At 49.2% G+C, this 25,479-nt stretch overlaps 1 protein-coding gene across 12 annotated transcripts in view; it reads left to right on the top strand.

The window, feature by feature from the left end:
- CAMKK1 (calcium/calmodulin dependent protein kinase kinase 1) overlaps window positions 1-25,479 on the top strand; it is a 92,671-nt gene that overhangs the window by 59,467 nt on the left and 7,725 nt on the right. For all 12 annotated transcript variants that reach the window (XR_011134783.1, XM_068909468.1, XM_068909460.1 and 9 more), the window contains exons 10-15: window positions 10,805-11,004; window positions 11,471-11,524; window positions 12,787-12,860; window positions 17,527-17,614; window positions 20,098-20,226; window positions 21,295-21,398. Coding sequence is in view for 11 of the 12 variants with exons in the window: in XM_068909468.1 (XP_068765569.1) it covers window positions 10,805-11,004; window positions 11,471-11,524; window positions 12,787-12,860; window positions 17,527-17,614; window positions 20,098-20,226; window positions 21,295-21,398 (649 nt within the window). In the remaining variant the exon portion in view is untranslated. The remainder of the gene's footprint in view (window positions 1-10,804; window positions 11,005-11,470; window positions 11,525-12,786; window positions 12,861-17,526; window positions 17,615-20,097; window positions 20,227-21,294; window positions 21,399-25,479) is intronic.

Genomic DNA, 25,479 nt, shown 5'->3' on the forward strand with positions numbered 1-25,479 from the left:
CTTAGTGACAGTCAACAAGGCTAACAGGATTTGGGGAACGACTGGGAACGGAACAGAGGCTAAAACAGAAAATGTCATTACGCTCTTGTTTGAGTCTGTGGTGTGCTCTCTAGATGCAGGAAGGGAATTTCTTGAATCCTGTATGCAACTCTGCTTCTCCTGTCCCAGAAACCACCCCTTAGAACTAAAAAGTCCAGAGAAAGATGATGAGGTTGGTGCTGGAGTATCTTCTGTACAGAAGAATTAGACTGAAACTTTTCAATTTGGAAAATTATTATGGGAAGGAGTGGTATGACAGTGGCTTTTAAAATCCTGAGCCTCGTGGAAAAGGTGAACAGGGAACTGATCTTCTCCAACTCTAACAACGCAAGAGCTGAGGGGTAGCAAGCAAAATAATCAGGTAGCACCCTTAAAACAGAAGGAATTACTCTTTTGTGTAACATGTAATTAAACTATGGCATTCATTACCAGAGCAGATAGCGAATGCCAGAACTAAATGAGCTCAGAAGTGATTAGACAAATCTGTGGAAGAAAGGAGCATCGAGGACTATTAAATACGAATGTACAGGCAGAGTTTCCCATCAGGCAGTCTAAAGCAGGGAATGGGTGTACTATGGGTGTTGCATCTGCTCAGCTTGATGCTTTTCCCAAAGCTATTGACTCCGGCAAGAGATGGAGTGCCAGACCGGATAGATGGATGAGAGCAGCCAAGCGTGTAGCTCCTCTTACGTCCGCGGCGCTGTTCCAGCTCCTTGTCCAGGTGACCCGCGAGGCCGTGGCTGCGCAGCTCGGACAGGAGAGGTGACTGTGCGTTGCCTGATTCTGCAAAGCTAGCCTCGATCAGCTTAACATCTCTTATGTACCGTAACCTTTATTTATAAACATCAGTTATAGCTGGCTTATTTTGACATATCCAGGCACGCAGTTATGGTGGCAAATCTGAAGGCAGGGCAGCGAGCGGGGAGGGACAGGGATGCTTGATGTAGAGCTGGCATCCCTGGTCAACAAACAGGGACGTTTAGGAGACAGCAAGCTGGGGTCACCATCCCTGTTTAGCCCAAGATGGGAGCTTTCAGTTGTTTCAACAGTAGGCAATATCTGTTTCTCTCCCAAACCAGAGGAAATTGTTTCAAATGTGCTTTCAAAAAGCCAGCGTGCAGCTGTGTCCTGCTCAAAGGGACGTGTCGTGCTGCCGGAGGGCCTTGGGCCATGTCTGCCTTCATTTCGCTGAATCTCCGACGGTCCCACCGGCTCCACGGCTCCTCATAGCTGGAGCAAGCTCTCAGTTTGGCCAGGCTTTTGCTGAAAACGTTTGCCCGCTTTTGAACACTCGTGGAGAACAAGTCTGCTGGGCCCGATGGACTTTGCCGAGACAGGGGATGTGGCTTGCAGCGCCGTAGTCTGTCTCAACATTGAACTGCAATGTTAGCTTTTTTTTGGTCTAAAATCAGTGGGGAAGTACCAGCCTCTGGGTAGGAATGAAATCAATATTTGCAAATCTGTGACAGTGCTGAAAGCTGCCAAAATCCTTCAGATCGTCCCAGAAAGTCAGGAGCAATGTATGTACAAATAAGAATGGGAAGCGCAAGACTTTTTTTTTTTTTCAGTAGACTGAAGGCCACAAAAACTGTGGCTTTTTATATTCTCATTAGTGTTCATATTATAGCAGACCCTGCGTGCCTTAGCCAAGGGATCCAAGCTCAGTTGTGCTGGATGCCGCTGGCACCTGCCTAACAGTTCTGGCTCAGAAGAAACTTTTAGTTTGAAGATAGTCCAAAAAAAAAAGAAAAAAAAGGGAGGGAGGTAGTCCCAGGCAGGGGGAATGAAACCGAGCAATAAATGAGAGGGTGCCCTAGCACTCACAACAACAGGAACAATAGGATGCTTTATTTTGGGCTATTGAGTAACCACTTATTTTATTAGCAAATGAAAGTTAAAAATGGTGTTCTCTCAGAACTGCTGGGTAAATGCCTGGCAATTACTATGTAATTATAGAGGAAAAGTGCACCGTTTGTGCACGCTGAAGGAAAAGTGTTGCCAGGCAATCTGCAGATTGCAAGGTAGTTTTAATGTAAGCATACATAATTGTTATGTAATTTGGGAGACTCGATAACCGTGCAGCTGCTTCTAAGCTCACAGTGGTCACAGCCATAAATGCATCCTTGCTGGTTGAGTTTTATTAAATTAGAAGTTAGAAATAGGAGGCTGGAAGGTGTTAATCCAGGGCAGCGTGCTGCCCTCTGTGCAGAAGGTACGTGTGAAATGGGAAGTAGCTGCTGTAGCCAAACAGATGGGGAATGTGGGCTGACCTTTTAGCGGTGGTGGCACCCGCTCCCTGGTTGCTTAGTGTCCATGGTGACTGGGCTTCGCTTGACGCTTGCTCATGACGCTTGCCGGGGGGGCACCTCCTGCAAGAGGCATTTGGAGGGACACTGCCGCCAAGGTGGTGGCAGCAGAAACTTTCTGTGCCAAGTAGAAAGTCCAACTTAGATACAGCGACAAGGAGGCTGGGAAAGATGTCCCGGACAGGAGAGCCCACCTTGTCCAGGGAGCAGGACGTGCTACCACCTGGTTTTATTGGCTGCTTTTGATTGCCTTTCTATTTTTAGTAAGTTTAATACCTCAGCTCTGCTGTGTGGACAACTTCAGAAGACGTTAAGCATGTACAAACTGTAATTCCCATCCTGGTGAAATGGGCCCTGAGCAGGAAAGCACCTTTTCCCTCTGCTTGTGTGAATCTTCCAACGCTATGGGCATCGAACACACCTGCGTGAACTGGGGAAGAAGGCTTTTGCGCATAGGTTGTAAGTAGCATTGAAGTGGGAATTTAAGCTTCTCTGAGGCTTTTTAAGCTTCACAGTCCCCCTGTGGATAAGACTGACATTGCTCTCTCGGTCGTCCTCCCTGGAAATGTTTCAGGAAGCAGATATAGCGTCAGAAAAAGAGTTAGCAGCGGTGGCCAGGGTGACGCCTAAAACCTGGCAGTGGCATATGATGCTTTCCCACGGAGCAAGGCAGCAGCACCAGCCTGAAGGGCCGTCTCCCGAGGCAGCCGGCAGCGTCCGGCCAGGCAGGCGCACAGTGCTGCTGCTGCGCGGCTTGTTCTCGCACCCGGACAGCAGTGGCTCAGGCACTTCCCGTGCCAGAGGGTTCTGTCTTTGTATTTAATAGCCTTTGCTCTCCTTTCCATTAATTTGTCCAATCCCTTTTTAAACTTGTGTATATCTTTTGCATCTGCTGCATCCTGTTTGCATGTTGTGGGAAAAGGGTCCTGCAGGTTTCAACTGATGCCAGGAGCGACTCTGAGCAGTCGTTCCCTCTTCTCCCTCCCCATGCCTCCCCGATTTTAACAACCCTCCATCACTTCTCCCTGCAAAGGTGTCTTCTCCAGGCTGCAGAGTCCTTGTCAGTGCAGTCGTTGCAAGTGTCCTTCCGTCCCTTTGACCATCCATTAGAAACAGCTAGCAGTCCTGGAGCCCACAAGTCTTATCAATGAGGGCACACAGTATTTCAGAGTTAAGCTTTCTTCTATGTTAAGCTTGGCTGAAAGGATTTACTACAGGATTTGATGATTCCCTTCCCTCAAAAAGGCCTACAAGTTTACTGGAATAAGGCAGATATTCTGGTGTGTTTTGCTTACTGTTTAACTTCTGATATCTTGGATGTGGTGACATCCTGAATACGGATTTGACTTCTTGAAGACACTAAAATTTCCTTCTGGATTGATTCAGTGGTGACTAATATTTAATAACTGAACAGAAAATTGATTTGCTGGGAAGATGAGCTTGGCATCATGCCAGCGTGCTTTGGCAGCTGAGCAGTGGCAACCGGTAGCAGGTGAAGCATGTAACGGGAGGATTTTCTTCTACAATGTTAGGCTGCTGTCTGCTGGCAAGAGAAATTTTTTCCCTATTGCGAGCAGACATTTGGCTCAACAAAAGGAGCAGAAACCTTAAACTCTCCCCCAGTGTTGGGGGATGTACGTGGGAGCTGCAGGAGAGGTGTGAGGGAGAAGCTTGTTCCATCAAAACGCAGAGGGGGTGTGCCAGCAGGGTGTCCCACTCTGACTGAGGATTGGGACACAAGTACCTTCATTTAGTAAAGCCTAAGTAAGGCATAATTTCTGTCAGCGTGGCTGAAAGGAAGACAATATTTTTTTCCTGTGTTCTCCATGAAAAATGCACAATTTCCCTCCTGTGACTACGTCTAGGGAAAGCAAAGGTGGCAGTTCTTCTGGTCCCCTCTGCAGAACAATGTTCATCCTGTCTGCCTGCGCGGCTGGGTTGGAGGGAGGGTTGTGACATGCAGCCACGGCCCTTGGGAGCCCCCTGTGCACCCGCAGCTCTCAGCAGCCCGTCTCCGCAGATGCCTGCGGTGCTCCTGCACACTAAGCTGGGAGCAGTAACTAACTGCCTGGTGTGCTGATCAAAGCTGGCTTTCTTGAGATAAGACTTAAATCTACTCAACCATTGATATGAGAGTATAATTTCCATTATCTTAAAAGGAGAGTTAAGCAAATAAATCAACAGCCAAGTCAAAACAGGCTCATCTCTTCTGAAGACCATCGATGGTGCTGTTATCCGGGGCTGGGGTCTCTCAAGGCCAGGTGATGGAAATGGCACCACCAGGAGAAGAGGGACTGGCTTGGGTTTCCTCACCTGCTGAGGAGCTCTGTTGGCCCTTAAGTTGGCTGTTGAGGCATTTAAAAAAAAAAAAAAAAAAAGCTTTCACATAGAGGTGAGTGTTGCTGGTACATGCATGATGAGGACCATGCATACAGTGCTGTCCATTAAGGGTGAGAGTAATTAGCTGGTGGAGCAGATCAGACAGATGTGGTTGAGCCTTTTAAGAAATGTCAAGCAGTTCGATTTGTTTTGTCTTTTTAAAACTTTTTTTTAACGGAAGCCCTTATGCTGGAAGCGGCAGAGGTTATTTTAGCAGTGCCTGCTGTGCCTACCCCTTTTCTCCCTTTTCCCAGCGTTCCCCTAAACGTTGGCACGTGCGTAGCCGTGGAGGGAGCTGTGTGCCCCAGCCGATGGTGGGGTGCATGCCCCGGCTTTGATGGGTGACACAATGGGGGATGCTCGTGCGGGCTGGACCGCGTGGCCAGTCCGAGGGCAGGTGCACAACAGGGAGCTGTTGACCTGTTAGTGACTCCATAATGTGGTGTCCCTGCTGGGGAGGCCGGACATCTCTGCTTTAAACCAGTGAGCAAGTTAGACCCTACCTGGCTCACCAGGGCTTCACTGGGCTCTTCTGAAAGCTCTAGTGGTCAAGCCAGTTTTCGGATGACCTGCCTTTGTCCTGAGCTCTGGGCTGGTTTTCTCTGGTGCACCCTGAGGCACCCGAAGCACCTCATAATGCCAAGAGACTGCACCCATCTCACGCCGAAGGGCCCGGGCAGGAGGCTGACTGCTCTTTGGGCACCCTGATCCCTGTCCAGGGATCTCAGGATCCTTCCCCAGCCCCTAGCCTAACCCCAGGCCACAGGGGAGTGCAAGGAGGAAGGCGTTGCTCTTGCTCAGCCTGCAGCAGCCGTCTCCTCTGGCTCGCTCTCGGTGGAGCAGCGCGAGCAAGTGCAGGAGCTCGTTCCAAAGAGCAGCCTGCTGGCTGGTGGTGCAGCGGTTTCCTGGGGAGGATGTTAAATCATCTCTGCTACGGAGGTAACGTGAGAGTAATACTAAGCAGACTCTGCGGTAGCGCTGTATGGATTGCTTTTGCCTTTGAATGGGAACGGGTTTCTGTTTTTGATCAGATATAATTCAGCGTCAGCCTCAGTAAATAGCATGGCGTGGCAAGGCATTGCAAAGCGCTGCACGTATAATTTTAGAAGGGGGTTTTAGCACACTGGTAATAACCTACTGGAGCTCTAGCATTTAGGGAATGCAGTGAGAGGAGCCTTTTCCAAAAGGGCCAGAGAATGATCTCATTTCTCTTCTCCCAGCACTCCTCTCTGCTCCCCCTTGGTCTTCCCCGGCTGTTAATCTAGGCAGACACTTCCCAGACGCCTGCTTCTGAGTGGCAGGGAAAGCCCACTTAGTCTCTGAATAGCCAGAAGTGTCTGGAAACCAGGAGCAGTTGTGAGATGAGTTGTGGGAAAAGCTGATTTGTCCCACTGAAGTCAGCAAAGGGGCTGAACCAGCCTAAATGGTATGCTCGGCGGGAGTTTGCTACCTAGCCCTTAGGGAGCAGGGAAGCGGAGCGGTGGGAGAGACCTGCAGAGGCCCCAGGCAGGGTCGTGTACTGTGCAGAACTGCTGGGAACCCCCCAGCCAAGGTCCTCCCTCAGATCTGCCCCTTTCTCCAGCCTCGTCTACTGCATCGCAGCCACTGAGACCCGTCCCTGCCTGAGCTTTGCTGTGCGAAATGCTGCAGGATCTCCAATCCCCGTGGCGTGGTGCCATTCAGAGTGAGGGTGCTCCAGGACCTCAGCCTGCACCCACACCTCCTTGAGCAGCTGGGGACCTGCTGGATGCCAAGAGCCCCTCGGGGGCGATGTGCTTATTAGCAGTGATGTTTGTAGTACTGGATCTCTGTGAGTTTTTAATTTTGAAGTTATTGAATTTTGAGCTCTGATTAGTTTGAGCTTGATTCCGCAGTGCAGTGGCACATAAGCCTCTGCTTTTCTTTAATACCATTCCCACATCGCCCGCTGGCTTTTCAGGGAGATGATGTTCAGCCTGTGCTAAAATGGTGCCCTAAATGAGCAAATTTTGCTTCACTGAGACCTTGGAAGTGCCAACTGGCTGCTCATCTCTTGGAAGGGCAACACCAAGAGCGTTGCAGGTTTGGAGGGGTCCGGCAGCAGAGTGCGACTCCACAGCTATGACCATCTCTCTGCATTGCTGGTGCACTGTCTCCTCAGGTGATGGCATGCTATGTTGGTGGTGCTCATGCAGTTAAAGGAGAAGCAGACGCAGACTGGCCGAGACCATTGCAAAGCTATGAAATTCCAGCTACGGATGAATAACTCAAGTATCTGGCAGGTGAAGCTCTCCAGGAATCCCTCCCGGGGACAAGTTCTCCTGTGATGACCAGCTACAAGGTCACAGGCACCTTTTGGGGAGGCAGCAGGTGCTTTTCTCTGCTCCTGCTGGACAGGCATGAAAGCAGAAGCACGGCAGGCCCCGTGTCCTCACTGCTCTGAGAACTTCCCTTTCGTGTGGGAATGCCCAAACTGCTACATCTGTGCCACTAATATGAAATCGAGCTTTGGATGTGTCAGTTCAGGCTTTGCAGTGTAGCAAGCTGTGCCGGAAACACTGTACCTGCACCCTCAGCTCATGCCTGCACCTTTCTTGGAGTGCCTGTGAGACTGAGGTATTTCTAAGGCACTTTGGGACCTTTGCCTAGGAGATGCTCTAGAAATCCCAGGGATTGTTATTTAGATGCAAATAGGCCTGAAATGCTGTTACCCTTCTGCAGGGGTGAAGGATTATTCTAATAAAAGTGAATTTAACTGAGCGCTCCAGGATCAGACTTTCTCCGAAGAGCTCTGTAACATCGTGCAGTGTTTCATTTTCATTATGAAGCAGGACTGATTTATTTTCTGAATCAGGTCTGTTGGCCCAGAAACCGCAAAAGCGGTTAGAGCGAGCTGCTGACCCCTGTGTGGAAGAGGCAAATCACTTCCAGGCAAAAGCAACAAGTGGAACAATTACTTGGAAATCTGCCAAGGCAGCTTGAGTCAACCACTCTGCTTTAGCCATTGGTTTCAACGCTGTGAAGGATTAAGGCAGTTAGGTTTACGTGGGACCCGGGTGTTTCTTGGCTGTTGATGCCCTCCTTGCACGTGGGGACTGGCGGGGAGCACTGATGCGAGGGTCTGTCCGGAGGCTGGCAGGCACCCAGCACTCGAGCTGGCACTGAGCAAGCATCCAAAATCCCCAGGGCCAGCTCCGCACCGAGCTGCTGCTTGGCCAATGCGATCTCTCGCTCTTGCAGCCTGGGTAGCTGTAAGAGGGCCTCGTTCGTGCATGCCGGTGGCTGCTTGTTTTTGTGCTCCCTCCTCCTGCCATCTTGGCGGTTGCCTCTGCTCCAGAGATGCTGGAGAGGGGAGAGGATTTGCAGCCAGCATAAGTCTTTCAAACCTTTTTGAAAGAGTAACCAGTGCTTTTTTGCCCCAGATGCACTGGTGCTAATTTCTCCTCTGAGCCAGCGAGGTCAGGACTGTGGTCACTGGTCCTAATGCTCAGGTCAAGCACGTGGATTTTGTGATCTGGGAGACACAAATGTTCACTGACCCCGGGGTTTGATTACTTTGATTTTGCAATGGATGCGTTTCCAATTTCTTTGTTCAACGTTCATATTGCTCTTGTGCCTAACGCCCCACGGTGGCCGGACCTGCTGGGCACCAGGCGAAGATGGGCTCTGAGCAAGCACCAAGCGTGGGCGAGCAGCCTGGCTGCGTCTCTGCTGTTGTTTGATTGTGCAAAGGCAGGGAATATGTTTTAAAAGATAAATAGTCATTTGAGATGGGAATCGTGTTTTCCTTTCCTGTACAGAAGAATTAATAAAAAGCCCAGGATACCTGCTTCTCTAGTGTAACTCCTCTGGTTTTCACAGACCCAACTCCAGGGATGAATTTGTAGGGCCCACGTATTTGTGTGACCTGTAATTGGTGAGGGGGAAATGTTGGGAAACGTAGCCCGATAGCATCAGGCACGTTCTCCAGCAGCCCTCATGCAGAGAGCTGATCGTTTCCTGAAGGGAAACTTGTCCCCCCCACCTCTCTTTTTGCTCTCCCTCTATTACCATAATGAAATGTCAGCTTGCCACCACCTTTGCCATGGAGCAGATGTCTGTGCATAATTTCTGTTGCTGCAGGGCTTCCAGTGTTTACCCTGGCTGTCTAGCCAGGCTGTTACAGCGTTAGCTGGTTCACATCGCAGCGTGGCCGCGCGGTTGTGCACATCTGGAAGAGGCTGTAACTGCCAAGGCTTTTAGCTGATGCTCTCCAGTGCGCTTTTGTCTGCTGTGTGTCTAGATCAGCTCTCACGGGAGTGGATCAGCTTGCTTAACCTGCAGACATGTGTGATGGTAGTGAGTAAGCTATCTGTGTCAGACCACTTACAACAGGTCGTTTGAAACCTCTTTCCCACCAGCGATTGCATGATGGGTTATATGAAGGTGATCCTAGAGCTCCGCATGTGGTTAGGGCTCTCTTTAATGTGCATGCACCAGCAGAGCCTTAAACTAAGGAGAGGTCCTTGCCCAGAAACTATCTGTAAGGGCAACTGCCCTGCCCCGAGCATGGCATGCTGGAAAGTTGACCTTAAAAATAGCATTTACATGAAGTTTGCTCTTTCTGGGCAAAGCCCAGGCTGGTGTGCTCCTTGGGGCACGCCACTTCTGTGGTGACCTGGCAGTGACTGTGTTGACCAGGTTTGTGAAGCAGGAAGGGGTTAGGCCAGCGTTTTCCCCTACCCCACTGTGTGCTTCCTAGGAGATAATGCAAAGTGCTTGTGGGGAGGCATGCGAAGGAACGTGCTCTGTTTGTAGGACAAGGGAAGATGATAATTAGGGCTGGGTGGTCATATTCTCCTGGGACGGGCAGGGAAGGCAAGAGGATTTCCTCTCCCATTCAGTAAAGTCTCTTGGGATTGTTACAATTCAGCTTTTGCTGCCATGTCATGTTTTGAAAGTTAATGTTTTTAGCTTAAGTTTGTTGGCAAAGTTACCCAGAAGTCAGCCACTGTCCTATAACTTCCTCCTCCTGCTTCCCCCAGTGGCCCTGAAATGGCTTTCTTGCCGATGCATTATTACTTCCCAGATAGCTTGCAGAAGAAAAGGATTTTTAGTGTTTTCATTATGCCTCTGTGCATCCGAGCTCTTGCTCTCCCAAGGGTTTCTTTGGTTTTTGCTGTACAAACAATTCAGCCAGTTCCCAGAGATGGCCCCATGGAGTTAGGACAGAGCGGGAGGTCCTAGCTGCAGCCTCGCAGAGCGAAGGGCCCATGTTGGAGCAGACTTTGCTCTGAAAGGGCTCCATGGCAGAGGTTTGGCCACGGCTCCACGTGTGAAAGCTGCCCAAGTGGCTGGTGTAGCTTTGTGGTGGGGGAATTTGGGTTAACTCATGAAAGGTAAGGTCATTTCTCTATTTGTAGGCCCTTTTGCCAGGCAAGGCTAGAAAGAGATTACCTTTTTTGGAGCTGTGGCGTCAGCTAGCTAGTGATGGCCAGAGAGGCATCTTTCAGGTTGGAAATATCTGCCAATTTCTGAGCAGTTGTCTGGCCTTGGCACTCATCTGCTACTTCTCTTATTTTGCCTAAATGTCTCTCCTGGCCTGTTTCATTCTGCATGTGGTTCTACCCATTTTGATTAGCTTTATGGTACTGCCGTTTTAAAATAAGCCAATGTAAAATTAACTTCTCTATTTGGATCCCACAAACCTTTAATACCACCAGCTGCCCAGTGACTCAGCTGGTCCGATGAGGCCAAGCCAATCTACAAGACTTGAACGATTTCTCTCTCTAACAGCTCTGCTCTGTCCCACAGGTTGGGCTGTTTCTGGGTTCCTGCCCATTCTTTGTGTAATTACTGGTGACGGTTGTATTTTTCTCTGAGTGAAGTGTTGTGCCCTGGTGTACTCCCCAGTGAGGCACCACAATGGACGAGCTGTAGGGAATGGCTTTTTTCCACATTGTATTCACCAATCTATCAAGGTGGGATGCATGTGCTGACACTGCTCCTTGCATCCTCCTGGAAGGATTTCTAGGGGTTTCCTCTGGGTGGGTCACTGCCGTTGCGGACCATGCTCATGCTCCTTTTCTTTTTCCTTTTTCTTTTTTTCTTTTTTTCTTTAGTGCACTACCAGAAGATCATTCACCGGGACATCAAGCCTTCCAACTTGCTCTTAGGAGATGACGGGCACGTCAAAATAGCTGATTTTGGAGTCAGCAATCAGTTTGAAGGGAATGACGCCCAGCTTTCCAGCACGGCAGGAACGCCAGCTTTCATGGCACCGGAGGCCATTTCGGACACTGGCAAAAGTTTCAGTGGAAAGGTAGGTCTTTGCTCACAGCTGATCAATCTCCGGGGACCTGCAGGCCAGGCACAAGGGGCAGCACCACCCCTGCCTCCTTGGAGGTTTGCCCAACCCAGGACCATTATGCACATGAGGGTTTTTATTTAAAACTGAAGCTCTGATTCGGTGCTCAAGGGCCAGCTCCTCCATCGCTGCAGGCTTGGAGGGTGTCACCTCCCATGAGAATTGGCTGCTTGCTGGTACCCTCCTCCATTGGCAGCAGGGATGGCGTTGGGAGCACTTGGCCTAGCGCCGTCTGCATTCCCCAGGTGTGCTGCGGATGCTTTTAGGAGCCCAGCTTCAGAGAGACTCTGCACAATAAAATTAAATAGGGAAAATATTAAATACTTGCAAATAGCATTCTGTGAGTCAGTAGGAAAATCTTGCTAATTTAGACCATCCTGGAGTTGCATCTAATTTACTGCCTGCATTTGCTTTCTTTCAGGCACTTGATGTATGGGCCATGGGGATTACTCTGTACTGCTTTGTTTACGGGAAGGTAAGCTGCTTTCAGACGCTGGAGCCTTGCATGGGAGTGTCTACTCGCCTGCCTTTTGACTCACTCCTTTCCAAAAAAAAAAGGAAAATATTAGAAAAAGAGAACCACCTGCTGCAAGCTCCTCTTTTCCCAGATCAACCCATGGGTGGGAAAGTGACAATAGTGTGATTTGTGCAAGGGATGGTTTTTGGGGTTGGCCTCTGCACTCAGACCAGCTTTTAGTGCTACCAGCCCAAAGGGGCATCAGCAGCACCAACAACAGCTTGTTGGAGGGGTGTCTCTGTTGCCTATATTTAGAAACAAGCCAGATGGTGCGTGTGGAAAGAAGCATAGGTTGGATCCCAAGCCCTGCAGAGGGCTTTAGCAAACCAGATTTTGGAAAGCCCTGTGTGCCGGAGCTGTGCTGGGCCAGATTCAGTTCATTTGGGCAGAGCTGCCTGTTCAGAGTTGCCTCCAGCAAGCTCTTTGTCCTGTCATTGCTTTTGCCCCTCCTGGGGCAGATGTATACAAGCTGGGGTCAGAAGGCCCGTTGTCTCACAATGAGTGGTTCAGCAGGCACATACGGTCTCTGTACGCTGGTACCTCACCTGAACCTCCTGTCCAAGCCAGGACTACCGCAGGTGGCACCACACACACACACAAGGCATTTAGCTAAGGGGTAAGAAGTGCCTGGGAGAGACGCAGAGGCAGAACTGTCCCCATCACCAACATGATATCACTGAGCTAAGCCAGGATGGAAAATGTGCTCTCAGCTGTGTCTAGAAAGTCTTGTTCAGGCCAAATCCCAAATTCTGGTATAACCTTGTGTTACTTCCCTGTGGGGGTAAACCTGGGAGGGAAGAAAGAGGAAATATAAAACCAAGCCCAAGGATATGTTCTTCTGTTCCCCCTGACTCTCTATACAGTAAACCTTGTACATTTTGTACCTATTTTGTGTTTCATGCTTTCCCTGGGCCAGGCAGGCTGGGACAGAGCCAGGCAGCAGCCCACATCCCGCTACAATGGAAGAAGCTGCTCCTTCCATTTCGATGCAGGTGTTTGTAGGACCTGCCATATACTGTTCTCTTTTCCCCTGCAGTATTCACATGGCTCAGTTAAATGTCTGTCAGCCCTGCAATGTGTGGGAGGAGATTGGATGTGTTGTGTTTTTTTTTTTTTTTTTAACATCTCCACATCAAATGCACCACCTCAGTTAAATGAATGAGAAATGCTAACCAGTGTTGAGCTCTCTGACAGCTGGAAAACCTTGGTTTGTTTTACAGTGCCCTTTTATAGATGAATACATTCTGGGTCTTCATAACAGGATCAAGAACAAGCCCGTGGAGTTCCCCGAAGAGTAAGTAAACTTTACTGAGCTACTGTAAAATGAAGTTTAGTCTTCAGTGTTGATCACTGAGCAGCATAAATACCGATAGGTCACCACAGAGGGACAGGTGAACGCAGGTGAGGTGTTTTGCCTTTTTTTTGTGCCCTTCACGTGGGCTTTGTGCCGATGTTGCTGTCGGAGTATTCCAGCTGCCTCTGGTGCTCCTGTGTCTGTCCGCGTTGTGCAGATGGGGATGGGAGCATATTGTGCTTGGCATCTTTGGTGAAAGTGGAGGGATGTGAATATGGGTCTAGCAAGTTCTGCCTCAGCTACCTGATGCTGGAGATGCTGGAAGCAGGGGTTGGTTGAGGTTTTGGTGCCTGACCCCCCCAATTGGCTCACTGTGTTAGTTTGTAAAAGCAATGTGATTTACAGATCTCAGTGTCTAAGTAAGGGCGTGCTTCTTCCATGGGCTTCCCTTGGAGCTGGGTGAAATGTCCAATAGGAGGATATTGCCCCAAGAGATATAACCACTGCCTAAAGACTGCTGCATCTGCACTCCTCTGGCTGTTCCAGCACTTTCAGGAAAAATGTGGGTTAATCCTGCATACAGGCAAACTTGGGCTGCTGTTACCACTCTTCATGGTCCCCTCCATTGCTTCCAAGTTCCCAAAAAACATAAGCTATTTGTCTTTGTGCTTTTAGCCCAACCGTATAGTTTCCCATTTCATATTGAGAGGCTGTTTCTCCAACCCCTTGGTCAGCAAAGGCAACCCACATTGGCCATTGATTTGTTCTTGTGCTGTCGGGCCTGGCACCATCTGAGAAACCCTGCCCTCGGCCCTGAGAGCTGAGGCTGGATAAAGCAGCGGCTCGTCGCTCCCAAGCGGCCCCGGCGTGCCGAGGACAGACCCCATCCCCAGCAAGAGCTGTGTGCTGGGAACTGCTGGGCTGTGTCATCACAGCGTGTCATCACAGCATGTCCTCCAGCCCGTGACGTGCCTCCAGCACGTGGCTGTGCAGGTGGACCAGCCGGGTCTTGGCAGCTGAGCCTGGCAGGGGATGGCTCTACCCGATTTGTGCTCCATCTGTATCGCCGTGAGACCGTGTCTTTCTCTTAACATATTGGATGCTCCTTGGCATTTCCTTCACCTTCAGGCCTCTGGTGCCTTTCTGCTGGCAATAATTTTTTTTCTCCTTTTTGCATTCAGACGAAGTAGCCAAAGCTGGGCTTTTTTTTTCCCTTCTTTCCCAAATCAGCACAGTAGCCAAGCAAACAATTTTTGACCTGTTTGACCTAATCCTTCATTCTAATGAAAAATCTAGAGATTTGATTTGATTTTAAACAAGCATGAAAAAATTAAAACTCTAATGAAAGGCACGTTTGGTAATAGAGAGGGAGACAGGGATGTCAGGCAGCCCCAGATAAGTGTTTGGATCACTATTACATGAATTATTTGCGCAATGCTCACTGAATTTTTCACCTACGCTGAAGGGCTGGGCCTCTGCCGCAGCAGTCCCAGGCTTCCTCTAGAGTCTGTGACGAGAAATGGGTACTTAGGCTGTCCTATTTTATCCATCTGCTTTGGATGGGATGACTCATGGCCCAGACTCTGCTGGCTGCATTAATTACATCTCCATCGACTGTAAGCGCAGCCACCGCAGACGGCTTCAGCGGAGCTGCCTCCGCTCGGGCTGGTGGAGCTGAGGACCATGTCTGGGAGATGGGGCACGTCTCTGCTCCACAGGACGTAGGGCCACGAGGATGGTGGCAGACGCGGGGCCCCGGTCATGGGTATGGAGCAATTCTGGCAAGGTAGTCCTGTGCTGTTGGGGAGGTTTTCCAGGTAACCAGGCTTCAGAGCGTGGAGGCTGGTCATGCCAAACTGCTGTATTCCCACCGGTTGCTGGGCGGTCGGGGCAGGGCTTTCTTTTAACAGAACTGCAGCAAAAAAAATTGTTTATGTTTCCCTGGCAGTCGTGTCTCTGCTTGCTTGGGTCCTGGCAAAACGCCTGTCATCGCTCAGCCGTTGTATATTTGGGTTAGCAGTCAGCGCATAAGTGACTGTTCCCATCTGTCTCTGCACAAAGTTATTAATGTTTAATGGGATAACTGGGTTGTGCAAAGGATCTTTTCTTCATTCAGACATTTCCTTCAGCAATAGTTCGAGCTGCGTGATTTATTTGGATTTCTTGGTGACCTACTCTCTCAATCTAAAAAAAGCAGCACCTCTAATTAGATTGTTGAGAAGCAGAGAGTTGCTGGGTGTTGATTGCTGTCTAAACTACATCTATTTATTAATTAGGAAAAGGCACCAACAAAGACACACATGAAGTTGGAACTCCCTGGACTGGATCCACCCCGACCTCCCACAGAATTAGCATCTCACTGTAGTCAGGAATATTTTGGTTTCAATTTACTTTACCATGGCTACAAAAGGCACATACTCTTATTTGCAGACAGTCCATGGAAACTCATTGCCTGTTTCCTGACAACCTCTAGAACAGAGATGGAGCGGCCTGTACTCACGTCGCCTTGCCTTACCTTCCCTTAGAGACGCTGCAAGAAATATTTACTATCCCTCTGAAGCTCTCATTCATGTCAGTGAATCCTGGCCGTGGCATGAAATAAATGGAGTTAGCCAAAACTGCAGCTCACACCCTGATGATCTTATGGCATGACTAAAAAGCACGCTGGGAAAGCTTTCTGCCCGGGCCCACATCAGGAGAGCCAGAAGCTCTACGTGAAGCTCTTCATCTCCTGGTGAAGGGCTGAAGCTCGGGATGTTGTTTTCTGACTTTGCATGCGGGCACCCAGTAAGATGCTCTATGGTGTTGGCAGCCCTCCCAGCTTGATTCTGAGCTGGGCGATGCTTTGTGTTTCCCTGAAAGCTGCTGCAGATCCACGACTGAGACGTTCCAGATAGCGCAGACTTTTCAGATGAAACATGTTTTCAGGTACCGCATGCACCCGGGCAAAAGGGAGAGAAGGAAAAACAGAGACAGGGTGATTCAATTTGTTACCTAGCTATAACTCACCTAAAAATTTGTGAACCTGCTTACAGGGTTTTTTCCCTTGTGAGGTTAATTCTGTGTTGCTTAGATATCGGTTTGGTTCCCAGAAATATTATGTGATAGTATTTTTTTTTTTTTTTTAATTTTAAGTTCCACTGTTGCTGCTTTTGCACAGCTCTGATGTTAGGTATTTTGGGAAACACCGCCTCACCCTTATCTCAGTGAGGTCCTCCTTTAGGAGACTGCTTACTCTGACCTGCCAAAGACACAGCAGCTCCCCATAGCTGTTCCTCTGCGCCTAGAGCGCGTCTCAAGAGAGTGCGGTTCTCCTCATTCCTGCCTATGATGTCCCTGAAGTGCAGCTGAGGCAGTGGGAGGTCTCTGAGGACTCAACCTGCCATTCCCTTTGCCCAGCCCAAATTCAGTACTGTAGACCCTTGGCACAACTGAAAGTGTTCAGAGGCTTTAAGCTGCGCCCACTTTCTGCCCCTTCCCACTGAGCGAGCAACGTTTCCCTGTGACTGCTTGTGTCAAAACATCCCACAACCAGGTTCACATAAAGTATTTAGAAATTATTAAACAGCAGCTCTAATTTAATCAGACAGAAATGTCCCTTACTGCAATATGAGCTTCATTTAGCTGTGTGATGGTTTATTGCTCCCTGTTCCTGGGGAGGGACCAGCAGGGGTGGGCACAGCACATGGTTCTCATCAGTGTTTTGAATCAGTTGTTAGTGCTGAAATCCAACCCTGCTGGGGAATGACATTGTCTGCTGCCAGATCCCATCTCCGGGCGGGTATGCACCTCATTGAGAGTCGTTTGTGACACAGACTTTCAACTGCCTAACATGATTCTGTCATACGTTGGCATTTTATTTTGGTAGTGCTTTGCACACACAGATCAAGCGCTTTTGAAAAGATCTTGCCTTCATCATTAGCAGCAGAAATCCTTGAAGCCTTTGGGCTTGGAGGACAGACTTCAGGAGGGGCAGCAGGACTGAGGGCTCTGTGTGAATACGGTGGCTTCTGTGCTCGGGCACTCTATTATTTTATCTTGGAAATAGCATTTAAAAAATCAGAAGCACTTCTCTTTTTCTTAATAAGTTGTTGCCTCCTTTTGTTATCCCGAGGCTGAGCTGTCAGGTAGCAAACACTGGGTTAACAAACTGACTGCCGTCAGCGTTCATAGAGACAATTTGATTAACGCAATCTGCAAGCCGAAGTGGGAACCTGAATGCTGAAAGGGGATATTTCTTTCCAGCACATGCTTGCTTATGATACAGATCCTGCAAATCAAGTTATGCCCTTCTTTTATCACATCTATAGCCCCCGGAGCAGGTTCTGCCCTCAATAAGACTTTGTTGTTACAGAGTCTGTCCCCCGGGATTCCCATAAAATGTACTGTCTTCAAATATGTCCTTAGACCTGTCTGCCTGATCCCCTGCCTTGCCTTTGGAGAGTGCGGTGCTGTTAGCAGGCAGTCCAGGAGGAGGGAACTCCTCAGCAGGGACCATGATGCCTAAGAAGGCACCAAGCCAACTAGACCTTCCTTTCTGAAGCCGGGTTTCAAGAGAAGATATCTTCTGACCTGAGTGGAGGTCACTAACCGCAGCAAGGGTTATGCATGCCTTCATCACTTATGATTCCCTGGTTAACTGTATGCTGCTCTTTTCTATACTCAGACCCCAGAGAAGCGAAGAGCTTAAGGAACTGATCCTACGTATGCTTGATAAAAATCCAGAAACGAGGATAACAGTCCCTGAAATTAAGGTAAATTGAACACTGATGCTATAGTCATGGTCTTGGCTGATTTTGTTGTTTCTTTGGTACCCTCTAGTGAGGCACAGCTGTTTCTAGTTCTTGTTTTGGGAGCTTTCTCCAGCAAGCCGACTCCAGGAGGGAGAATGCTCGTTTTGCAACATGAACTCTTCTGACGCTGCTGCTTGCTTGGGGAATATTGACAAAGGCTTTTTTGCTGACTTGTTTAAATAAAGATTACTCCAAGTCAGGCTGATCCTCAGTGAATCCCCTGGAGGACAGACACTGTTATGGGGACTGCTGGCTGCAAGACCCAGCCCATTTGTGCGTGACAGCTGTGGTAAGAGGGCTGGAAGTGTGTTCCTGCTCCGGTGGTGTGTGGTAGCAGCCTCAGGGCATCACGTTTATTTCTATCAGCATTAGTTGGGTGACACGGAGAAACAAATAGACCTAATGGAGCAGAAGCCTTCGCAGGGCTTTGCTTCAGTCTTCTTTCGCACGGGCTTTCTGTTCTCCTGTCAAAACTCTTCTCTCAATCCCAGGCCAAGACCAGCCCGTTTTCCACTCAAGCTGCTGAGCTTGAGAAGAAATATGAGGTTGGGCTTTGAGAAGAAATATGAGGTCCCTTCCCCCCATGCCCAGGAGGCCACAGCCAGTGATGGGAAGTACTTCAGAGTTGTATGATTGCAGCTCTTGCTTCCCTCTTCATGGGAGACGTGGGCCCCATAGGAACCCCTGGGGAGAAGAGCAAAGCAGAGTGTGGGATCTGATCCCCAGCTATGTCAAAGATGCTCAATGTGCTTGAGAACTCACGTTGGACGCTGAAAGTATGTGTCCCTAGTGCCAAGTCTGGCACTGCACTAAGACCAAGGCCTGGATCACTGCATTTCTCATGTTTGCAGCCAAGGAAGTCATCCAGTGAGAGGCCAGAGAAAAGGGACAGCTTTCCTGTGTCCTTGCTCCATGTAAGATGATGACCAAGCAGCTCCTTGGCAAGGAGCAGGGGGAAGCTTGCAGTAGAGCTAGGGGAAGATGGAAAGAAGTGGTTTCTGTGATGACTTGGGAAGGCACTTTGTTCTTTAAAAAAAAAAAAACAAAACAAAACCATACTGCCTGTGTGCCTGGTCTGGACTTTTATAGGGGAACATTTGCCCTCTCCTTTCCCATTTACATAACAGACCCCAGCTAGAGATGGTTTCCGTGGCTGGGGGCCCAGGCCATGTAACACAGCTGTGCAGCAGCGTGCAGGCAGGCCACCCAACAGTGGCACAGCCGCAGGACTGCCATGGCCACCGAACGCCCTGGCAGGGGAATCCAGCCCCAGAGAGTACAGGAGAGCCTGATGTGCCTTCTCCTCCTCCTCCTGCTTCGATCATACTGCTGGATAGAGTACTCTTCTCTCCTTAACTGAAATGCTTGCAGACCCTAGGTATACTGTAGGTTTAGTGTCATGGTCTCCCTTAAGGCTGAATGTGGAGTTTTGCCTTTGAAAAGAGTTATTTAAGCACAATTAATGATCTTTGGAAAATGCAGCTTAATTAGGTGCCATAAAGAAGCTCAGCAATGAGCTTGGAAGCCCTTGGAGAATGCTCTGGACGTCTGCATCAAACTCATTTGAATGGCAGTAGGCACTGAGCATCCATCCAGATTAAACTCCTGATCTCAGGAGGTGAGGCAGGCTTTTTCTGCAGCAATGCTGGAGGACGTTCTCCTTGCCAAGCTGGCCAGGGGTGTGGGTGATAGAGAGCTTAGCCCCATCCTGGCATCAGCTCCCCTCTGCAGCTGATTATACCACCAAGAGCCTCCTGGTGCTCATTTGCATGTCATTGTGCAGCAGCACTGATTAACTGTGAGCTCTCATCTAATAAGCTGCCTGCTTCCTGCACTGGAAGGCAGGAGCAGTATTAATTGCCTCTCTGAGTGCTCCTCGTATCTCAGGATGGAGGAAGGAGCTACTGGTGGAGGCTCCAAAGGTCGTGCTCAGGTGCAGAGCAGGAGCTGGGAGAATTTGGGCTAGAAACCTCATTTCTTAGCAAGGAGCTTCCTGCTCTCTGGAGACGTGGCCTCCCTTCCTCACTTTCTCCTGTTGCTGCCCCACAGTGTGTTTGAATCCTTTTTTATGCAGATGCTTAAATGATCATGATTCTTCCTGGTAGTGAGTGTGAATAAACTGAGTTGAAATGTGTCTGTATATGAGAGAAGAAAGGTGGAGAGCACATGGGAAAGGCCATGGATGACTCAGACTTTCAAAGCATTTCACACTTGATTCAGAGGGTGCTGGATCCCTCCAAGAAACTGGCCAGTGGCCACGGGTGCCTGCAGCACCTTGCTTTACAGCGTGCTGCCTGTCTAAGCGCCGGGTTGCAGCAGTTCCTGAGGGAGCTGGTTGAGGTGTGCTGCTATAAGTGAAATATGGAGCCTCTCTTTACCAACATCACTGCTATCTGCTATAGAAGGGAGACCTATAGTTTTTTTTCTGCTCCTTCTCCATGTAGCTGCATCCGTGGCTAACCAAGAGTGGCGAGGAGCCCCTGCCACTGGAAGAAGAGCACTGCACCGTGGTGGAGGTGACAGAGGAGGAGGTGAAGAACTCAGTCAAGACGATCCCAAGTTTGCCAGCTGTGGTACGTGTAAACCTCAGCCCCTTCCTCTACTCTTATCAAGAGGTATGGTACTTCCCTGAAGCCCTTGATTGGCAAAGGAGGTTTGGAAGGTACATGTGAGCTTAGGGCATGAGAAACTTGGCCTTTTAACCTAGTTGAATGTTTTGTCCTTGAGTACTGCAGCAGCCTGACCATGCAAGCAGTCCTTTCTAAGGCTGACTGCTCTGGTAAGAGCTGTACAGTGGCACACCCGAAGTGTCCAGTATCAGATATCCCAGAACACATCAGGAGTATCCCAGATGTATTTTGTCTCATTAACCTAGAGATTGCAAAGCAGCTGTGTTAACTGAAAGGAGCAAGACAGCTCATTTGGATGCTAACAATGTAGGCTCCAAACCTGGAGGAGACCTGGCCAGAGAGGCAGGGAGAGGGCAGCTGCCAGCGGACTGTGTAGCTGGACCTTGCCTGCTAGCCTTGGGGACCACCAGTGGGTGGTCAAGCCTGTCTCAGCAGTTTGTGTGCAGTCAGCTGCAGGGCTGTTAGAGGGAATTACTACAAAGCGGGTGCCTTTTGTGCCAAGGGCCGGAGTTCCTCATATTGGGTGCAGAGCACCCGTTTGTGCAGCTCTTGTGGTGTGATGTTAACGTAGACTCTTGCCCCAACAGCTAGTCTGGGAGAGCAAAACCCATCCTTTCCCCTCAATAGCAGGCCCTTTGACTTCCAACACACAGGAGCTGGGGGGCTCTTCCCATGCTGCCCCTGTGGAAGACGGCCCAGGAGGGCACTGATGACTCCTCCTCGGGGGCTTGGACCACTGTGAGAGGCAGGCAGCTGTCGGCAGCACCCACTCCAGCTCTTACCAGGACCAGCCTGCCCCCAGGGGCTGAGCGCACTGCCCACAGGAGTGATGCTGACCCTGCCTGCAAGTCAAATAGTTGTTCCAGGGATGTCTCTAGTTCACGCTTTACCTGCAATGCTGTTAAACGTCTTGTTAAATTATTAAAGAGCTGTTCGACTCCTTTGAACTGGTTTCGAGGAGGTGATATGTCAGTCCTGCTGTCCTCACTGGTCTATTTTTGTTCCTCAAAGATCCTAGTGAAGGCCATGCTAAGAAAACGCTCCTTTGGAAATCCATTTGAGGTTCAGACCAGACGGGAGGAGAGGTCCATGTCTGCTCCAGGAAACTTGCTGATGTAGGTATATACAGCCTTGCCTGGCTCTGCCCAAATGTAAGGAATAAAGGTGTATGGGAAGAATAAGGGAAAGCGTTTGCAAATATTTTCCTTAGCGTTTAAGGACAAAGCTTCTAAATTAAATGCTGATGCTGAATCCTACCTCAAATCCTCTAGGGTTAAAACACAATGCAGTAAGACAGATTTTATAGATGCAGCTCTCTCTGTAAGCTGAATTTGGTCAAAACACATGTAAGGTCCTCAGCTTGGATCTGGCTTCTAATGTGTTAAGTTTATCATAAACTGTGATCAAAGATTCGTTAACTAATTTAAGATTAATTACAGCATAGCCTGTGCATGTGTTGGATTGTTTAACTCTTCTCTCCTTTTTACGGACAATGGAAAAGGCATCAGATGAGCAGTCTGCATGTTTTATAAGCTAGAGATGAGGTGATGTTGCCCCAGAATCACCCTCTTCCACCCAAAATTGCAGTACCGTGCCTAGCAGGTCCCAGGAGGGTGTATTAAACAGTGTCACTACACCTTTGACAGGGCAAGTGGAGGAGTTTTTTTCCTCTCACTGGTGTGTGGGGATTTAGGAGCTCAGCTCAAATAGAGATAACAATGATTTAGGGCCCAACTGTGTACCAGAGACTACAGTAAAGGCTTTGCCAGTTAATGTGCAGATCCTCAGCAACTTGATGAGATGTTGAACCCTGCCAGAAATGAGAATGGGAGGATGTAGAAAAAACAGCAGAACATAGAAAGCTGGAGGAGCTTTGCTAGCCTAAAGGAGAAGTCACATAATGAGGAGAATTTGATTAATACTTGAGTTCATTCCTCATGCAAAGTTTGAGGACAGTTTGGTACCCGTCCCTTTAGCGGTCTCTGGATAGCTAGTGACACACACCCTTCCTGCAATGGGCCAGGCCGTGCCTGCTTGCCCATGACCTTAACGTAAAAAACGTTAATGGCTTCTCTCCTCCTGAGCTGCCTCTGCTATAGTGGGAGAGTTCAAAGACCTGCTACCCGGTATGACTTTGCCTTCAGCTTGTCCCCCTTCAACCCTCTGCTCCAGGGAGGAAGGTGCCCATGAGCGTAGCGTGGAGGGATGCTGGCTAGCTGAAGCATTTTTCAGCTCTGTGATTTTTTTTCCTAGTTTGGGGGCCAGATACTTCCCTCGGGGTTTTTGAGCATGCTTTACTGCATGTGCCTTGCACCCCAAGGATGCAGCCTTGCACGCACGCAGAGGCAAGGGTGTCAGCTCCGACTCCTCCTGACAGTTGCACGATTTTGGTTTTTCAGCAACTAAAAGTGGCAGTTTTCAGTCCAGGCAGGCAAGTGAGATGTCAGCCAATGTGCGCTCCAGCAAACACCCCGTACCTCGTGTGCTGCTGTGGGGATGTGTCTGAGGAGCACTGCAGTTGCAGCTCCTTTGCCAGCTTCACACAAGGAGTTTGTCTCCATTGAGTTTCTCTTGGCCCACTGCCCTTCTAATTAGCTGTCACTAATTTGACACATGTCCAGGCCCATGAATTCACTGCCATTCCTGGCCAGTGCATTGCGTTGCTCTAAGATGGGGAACGTTTTATCAAGTCTGAAGAAAAAAAGCAGAGTGCACCTTGCACTGTCCAGGAGAGCCAACTCTGAACGCGCCAGGGTTTCTCCTTTTCAAACCCTGCCTGAATTGTTATTTCAAGGTGGTCTCTTGTTCTGGTGCTTTGAGCTCGTTTCCCAAAGGGACCTGTTTCAAGTATCTCAGATGAAGGTGGAAGGAAAGCTCTGGCTGATCAGTCGCTACTAACCAGCCAGTGAGAAAATTTGTCCTTGACTGTGACACATTGTGGCTGGTTCCTGCCTGGAGCAGGACACTTCTCATAAATTAATTCATGCACAACTGGATTTTTGAGAACCTGTATTAAAACCCCTCTGTTCAAAAGAAATACATAAGCTAGGTCTCATCTACAAAGTTCATATATTAAGCACTACAGCAGGGATATTTTTTTAGGGAATGTAGCTTATTATTTCAGACTCTGAAAAATGCTAGACTAGTTAAATCTAACGAAAGCGATTTAAACTTGTGAAACTTCCCATGCATCTTGCTTCAGTGCACTTAATACCGGAAGGCAGAGCTCTTTGAGTGATTTTCTCTCCCAGGTTGAAATGGGATTGTTTGTTGCTCTGTGAGTTATTTTTTGATTACAATGTCTACTTCCACAAGGGCAAACTGAACTAGATATTAAGCTGCTGGTGGCTGCCCACCAGGAGAGAAGGGAAAAAAGAGCCGCTGTGAGCTCCTGCTTCATGAGGACCTGGTTCTAGGGCATTTAAACTAAAAGACTGCAAGGTCAACCTGGAGGACATCAGGACTGGGCCCGTTTATGTCCACGGAGCCGGAGCACTTTGGGCTGCACGCAGGAATGGTGTTGGGAGCAAAATGGAGCCAATGCTGCCTGTCGTGCGAAGGGATGTTACACCAAGGGCACCAGCCCAAAAACACAAGCTCTCCCCTGCAGAGCTTCTCCTCCCTGGTGGCAATGTCTTCAGAGAGTGGTAAATCAGCTCTTGTAACATTGCTTCTCTTTCCACTTATAGGTGGAAAATGACTTTTTGTGTTCCTGTAGAAGGAAAAAGAAAAGCAATTAGAAAACTTTTCCAGTTTCACGTTCAATTTAATTAGGCTGCACGTAACGTTGCCGGAGCCCCACTTGCTCCTTTTTCAAACATCTTCTGGCTGTGCCCGTACTGAGAATATATTTTGCAGGAAATCCTCTGACAGCTGAGTCTGCTTTTTGCCGTTTCATGCCTAATTGATGTTTCTTAAAATGGATCTGTCCTTTAAGAAAATAGGAAGAGAAAGGAGCCAGCTCCCTCTCTGGGATTTTGGGAGGAGGCGGCTGGAAACCACTTGGTTGAATTGTTCTCAATTTCTGCCTGCTCCTTGCATTGCCTGTCCACAACCTGCCAGGCTCTGTTCTTGGAAATACTTAGTGCAGAAGCTGCATGGGCGGAAGTCTTTGCAATAGCAGGAGGCCTTTCAGGTTCATTGCAGCCTTTGTTCCCTTGGAGGACATCACTGATTTGAAATAGTTCTAAAATTTGCACTGGAAAGAGAGAGGGGTTTTTTAAGCACTATTAAGACCCAGAAGTAGTTGTTCTCTCCTAGGTGCTATTTAATGCTTTATTTGATAGTGCTGAAAAGTGAAAAAGCCAGCTATGGAAACAGTAGGCATGTTTGCCAGAGAGTAAATCAGAAGGAACTAAAATAAAGATGTTCCCTCTTAGCAGCTCTTGTTTGTGCAGCACCTGCCTCTCCTCTAAGAGCATCCCTACGTGCCGGGGGAGGTGCTGCCGGCCATCGCTCTGCCCCGTGGGCCGTGCTGGCCAGGGGAGCGCTGGGCTGGGGCAAGGTCGCCTCCAGCCGCTGCCTTTTGTGCAGGATCTCCCCGAAGAGGCAGGGATTCGCCGAGTCTTGCAGATCCTGCAGACTGGGACTGCTATTAACAGCGCAACCAATCGCTTTTAATTTTCCCAGTTGCAGAAAGCAGGGTATTCTTTAAACCCAGCTGTTCAGTGTTTGCAGCTAAGTGCTGGCTTTCTATTCGGAGCATTTCTACATTTCCTCTGCCTGCTCCAGATTTCTAATTGAGTCAGCCCTGGCTTCACCACATTTTATTACTCTCATCTACTGCGAGTACTACCTATCAAATTAATTGCTGTGTTTTGACAGACCCAATTTACTTTCCCGTTATGGCTGCTGTTGCTATTGATGAAATGTGGTTGTCAGCTCCCGTTCCAGGGGAATCGCTCGGGGTTTAGAAAGCCTCCGCCTGCTTCCACCCTTCCCCAAAAGAGAGCGGAGCAGCCGGCACTGCCCCGAAGGCCTTACTGTCCAGGCAGGGGAGGAACAAGCAAGCCAGGAGGGAGAGAGAGGTCGTTTGCTTGGTCAGGGCAATTCAGTAAGAAAGGCTTTAAATCTGCGCAACGGCTGCGGGTAGGGTGGAACGCGGACGTTTGCACTCCAGAGGCTCCCTTGGACACTGCTGGCGCTCGGTGTCCGTCTCTGCGGTCCCAGGAAGATTTCAAGTGGGTAACGCTTAGA

The sequence above is a fragment of the Struthio camelus genome, chromosome 16 (genome assembly GCF_040807025.1).
Source record: "Struthio camelus isolate bStrCam1 chromosome 16, bStrCam1.hap1, whole genome shotgun sequence".
In the NCBI taxonomy this organism is placed as follows: Eukaryota; Metazoa; Chordata; class Aves; order Struthioniformes; family Struthionidae; genus Struthio; species Struthio camelus.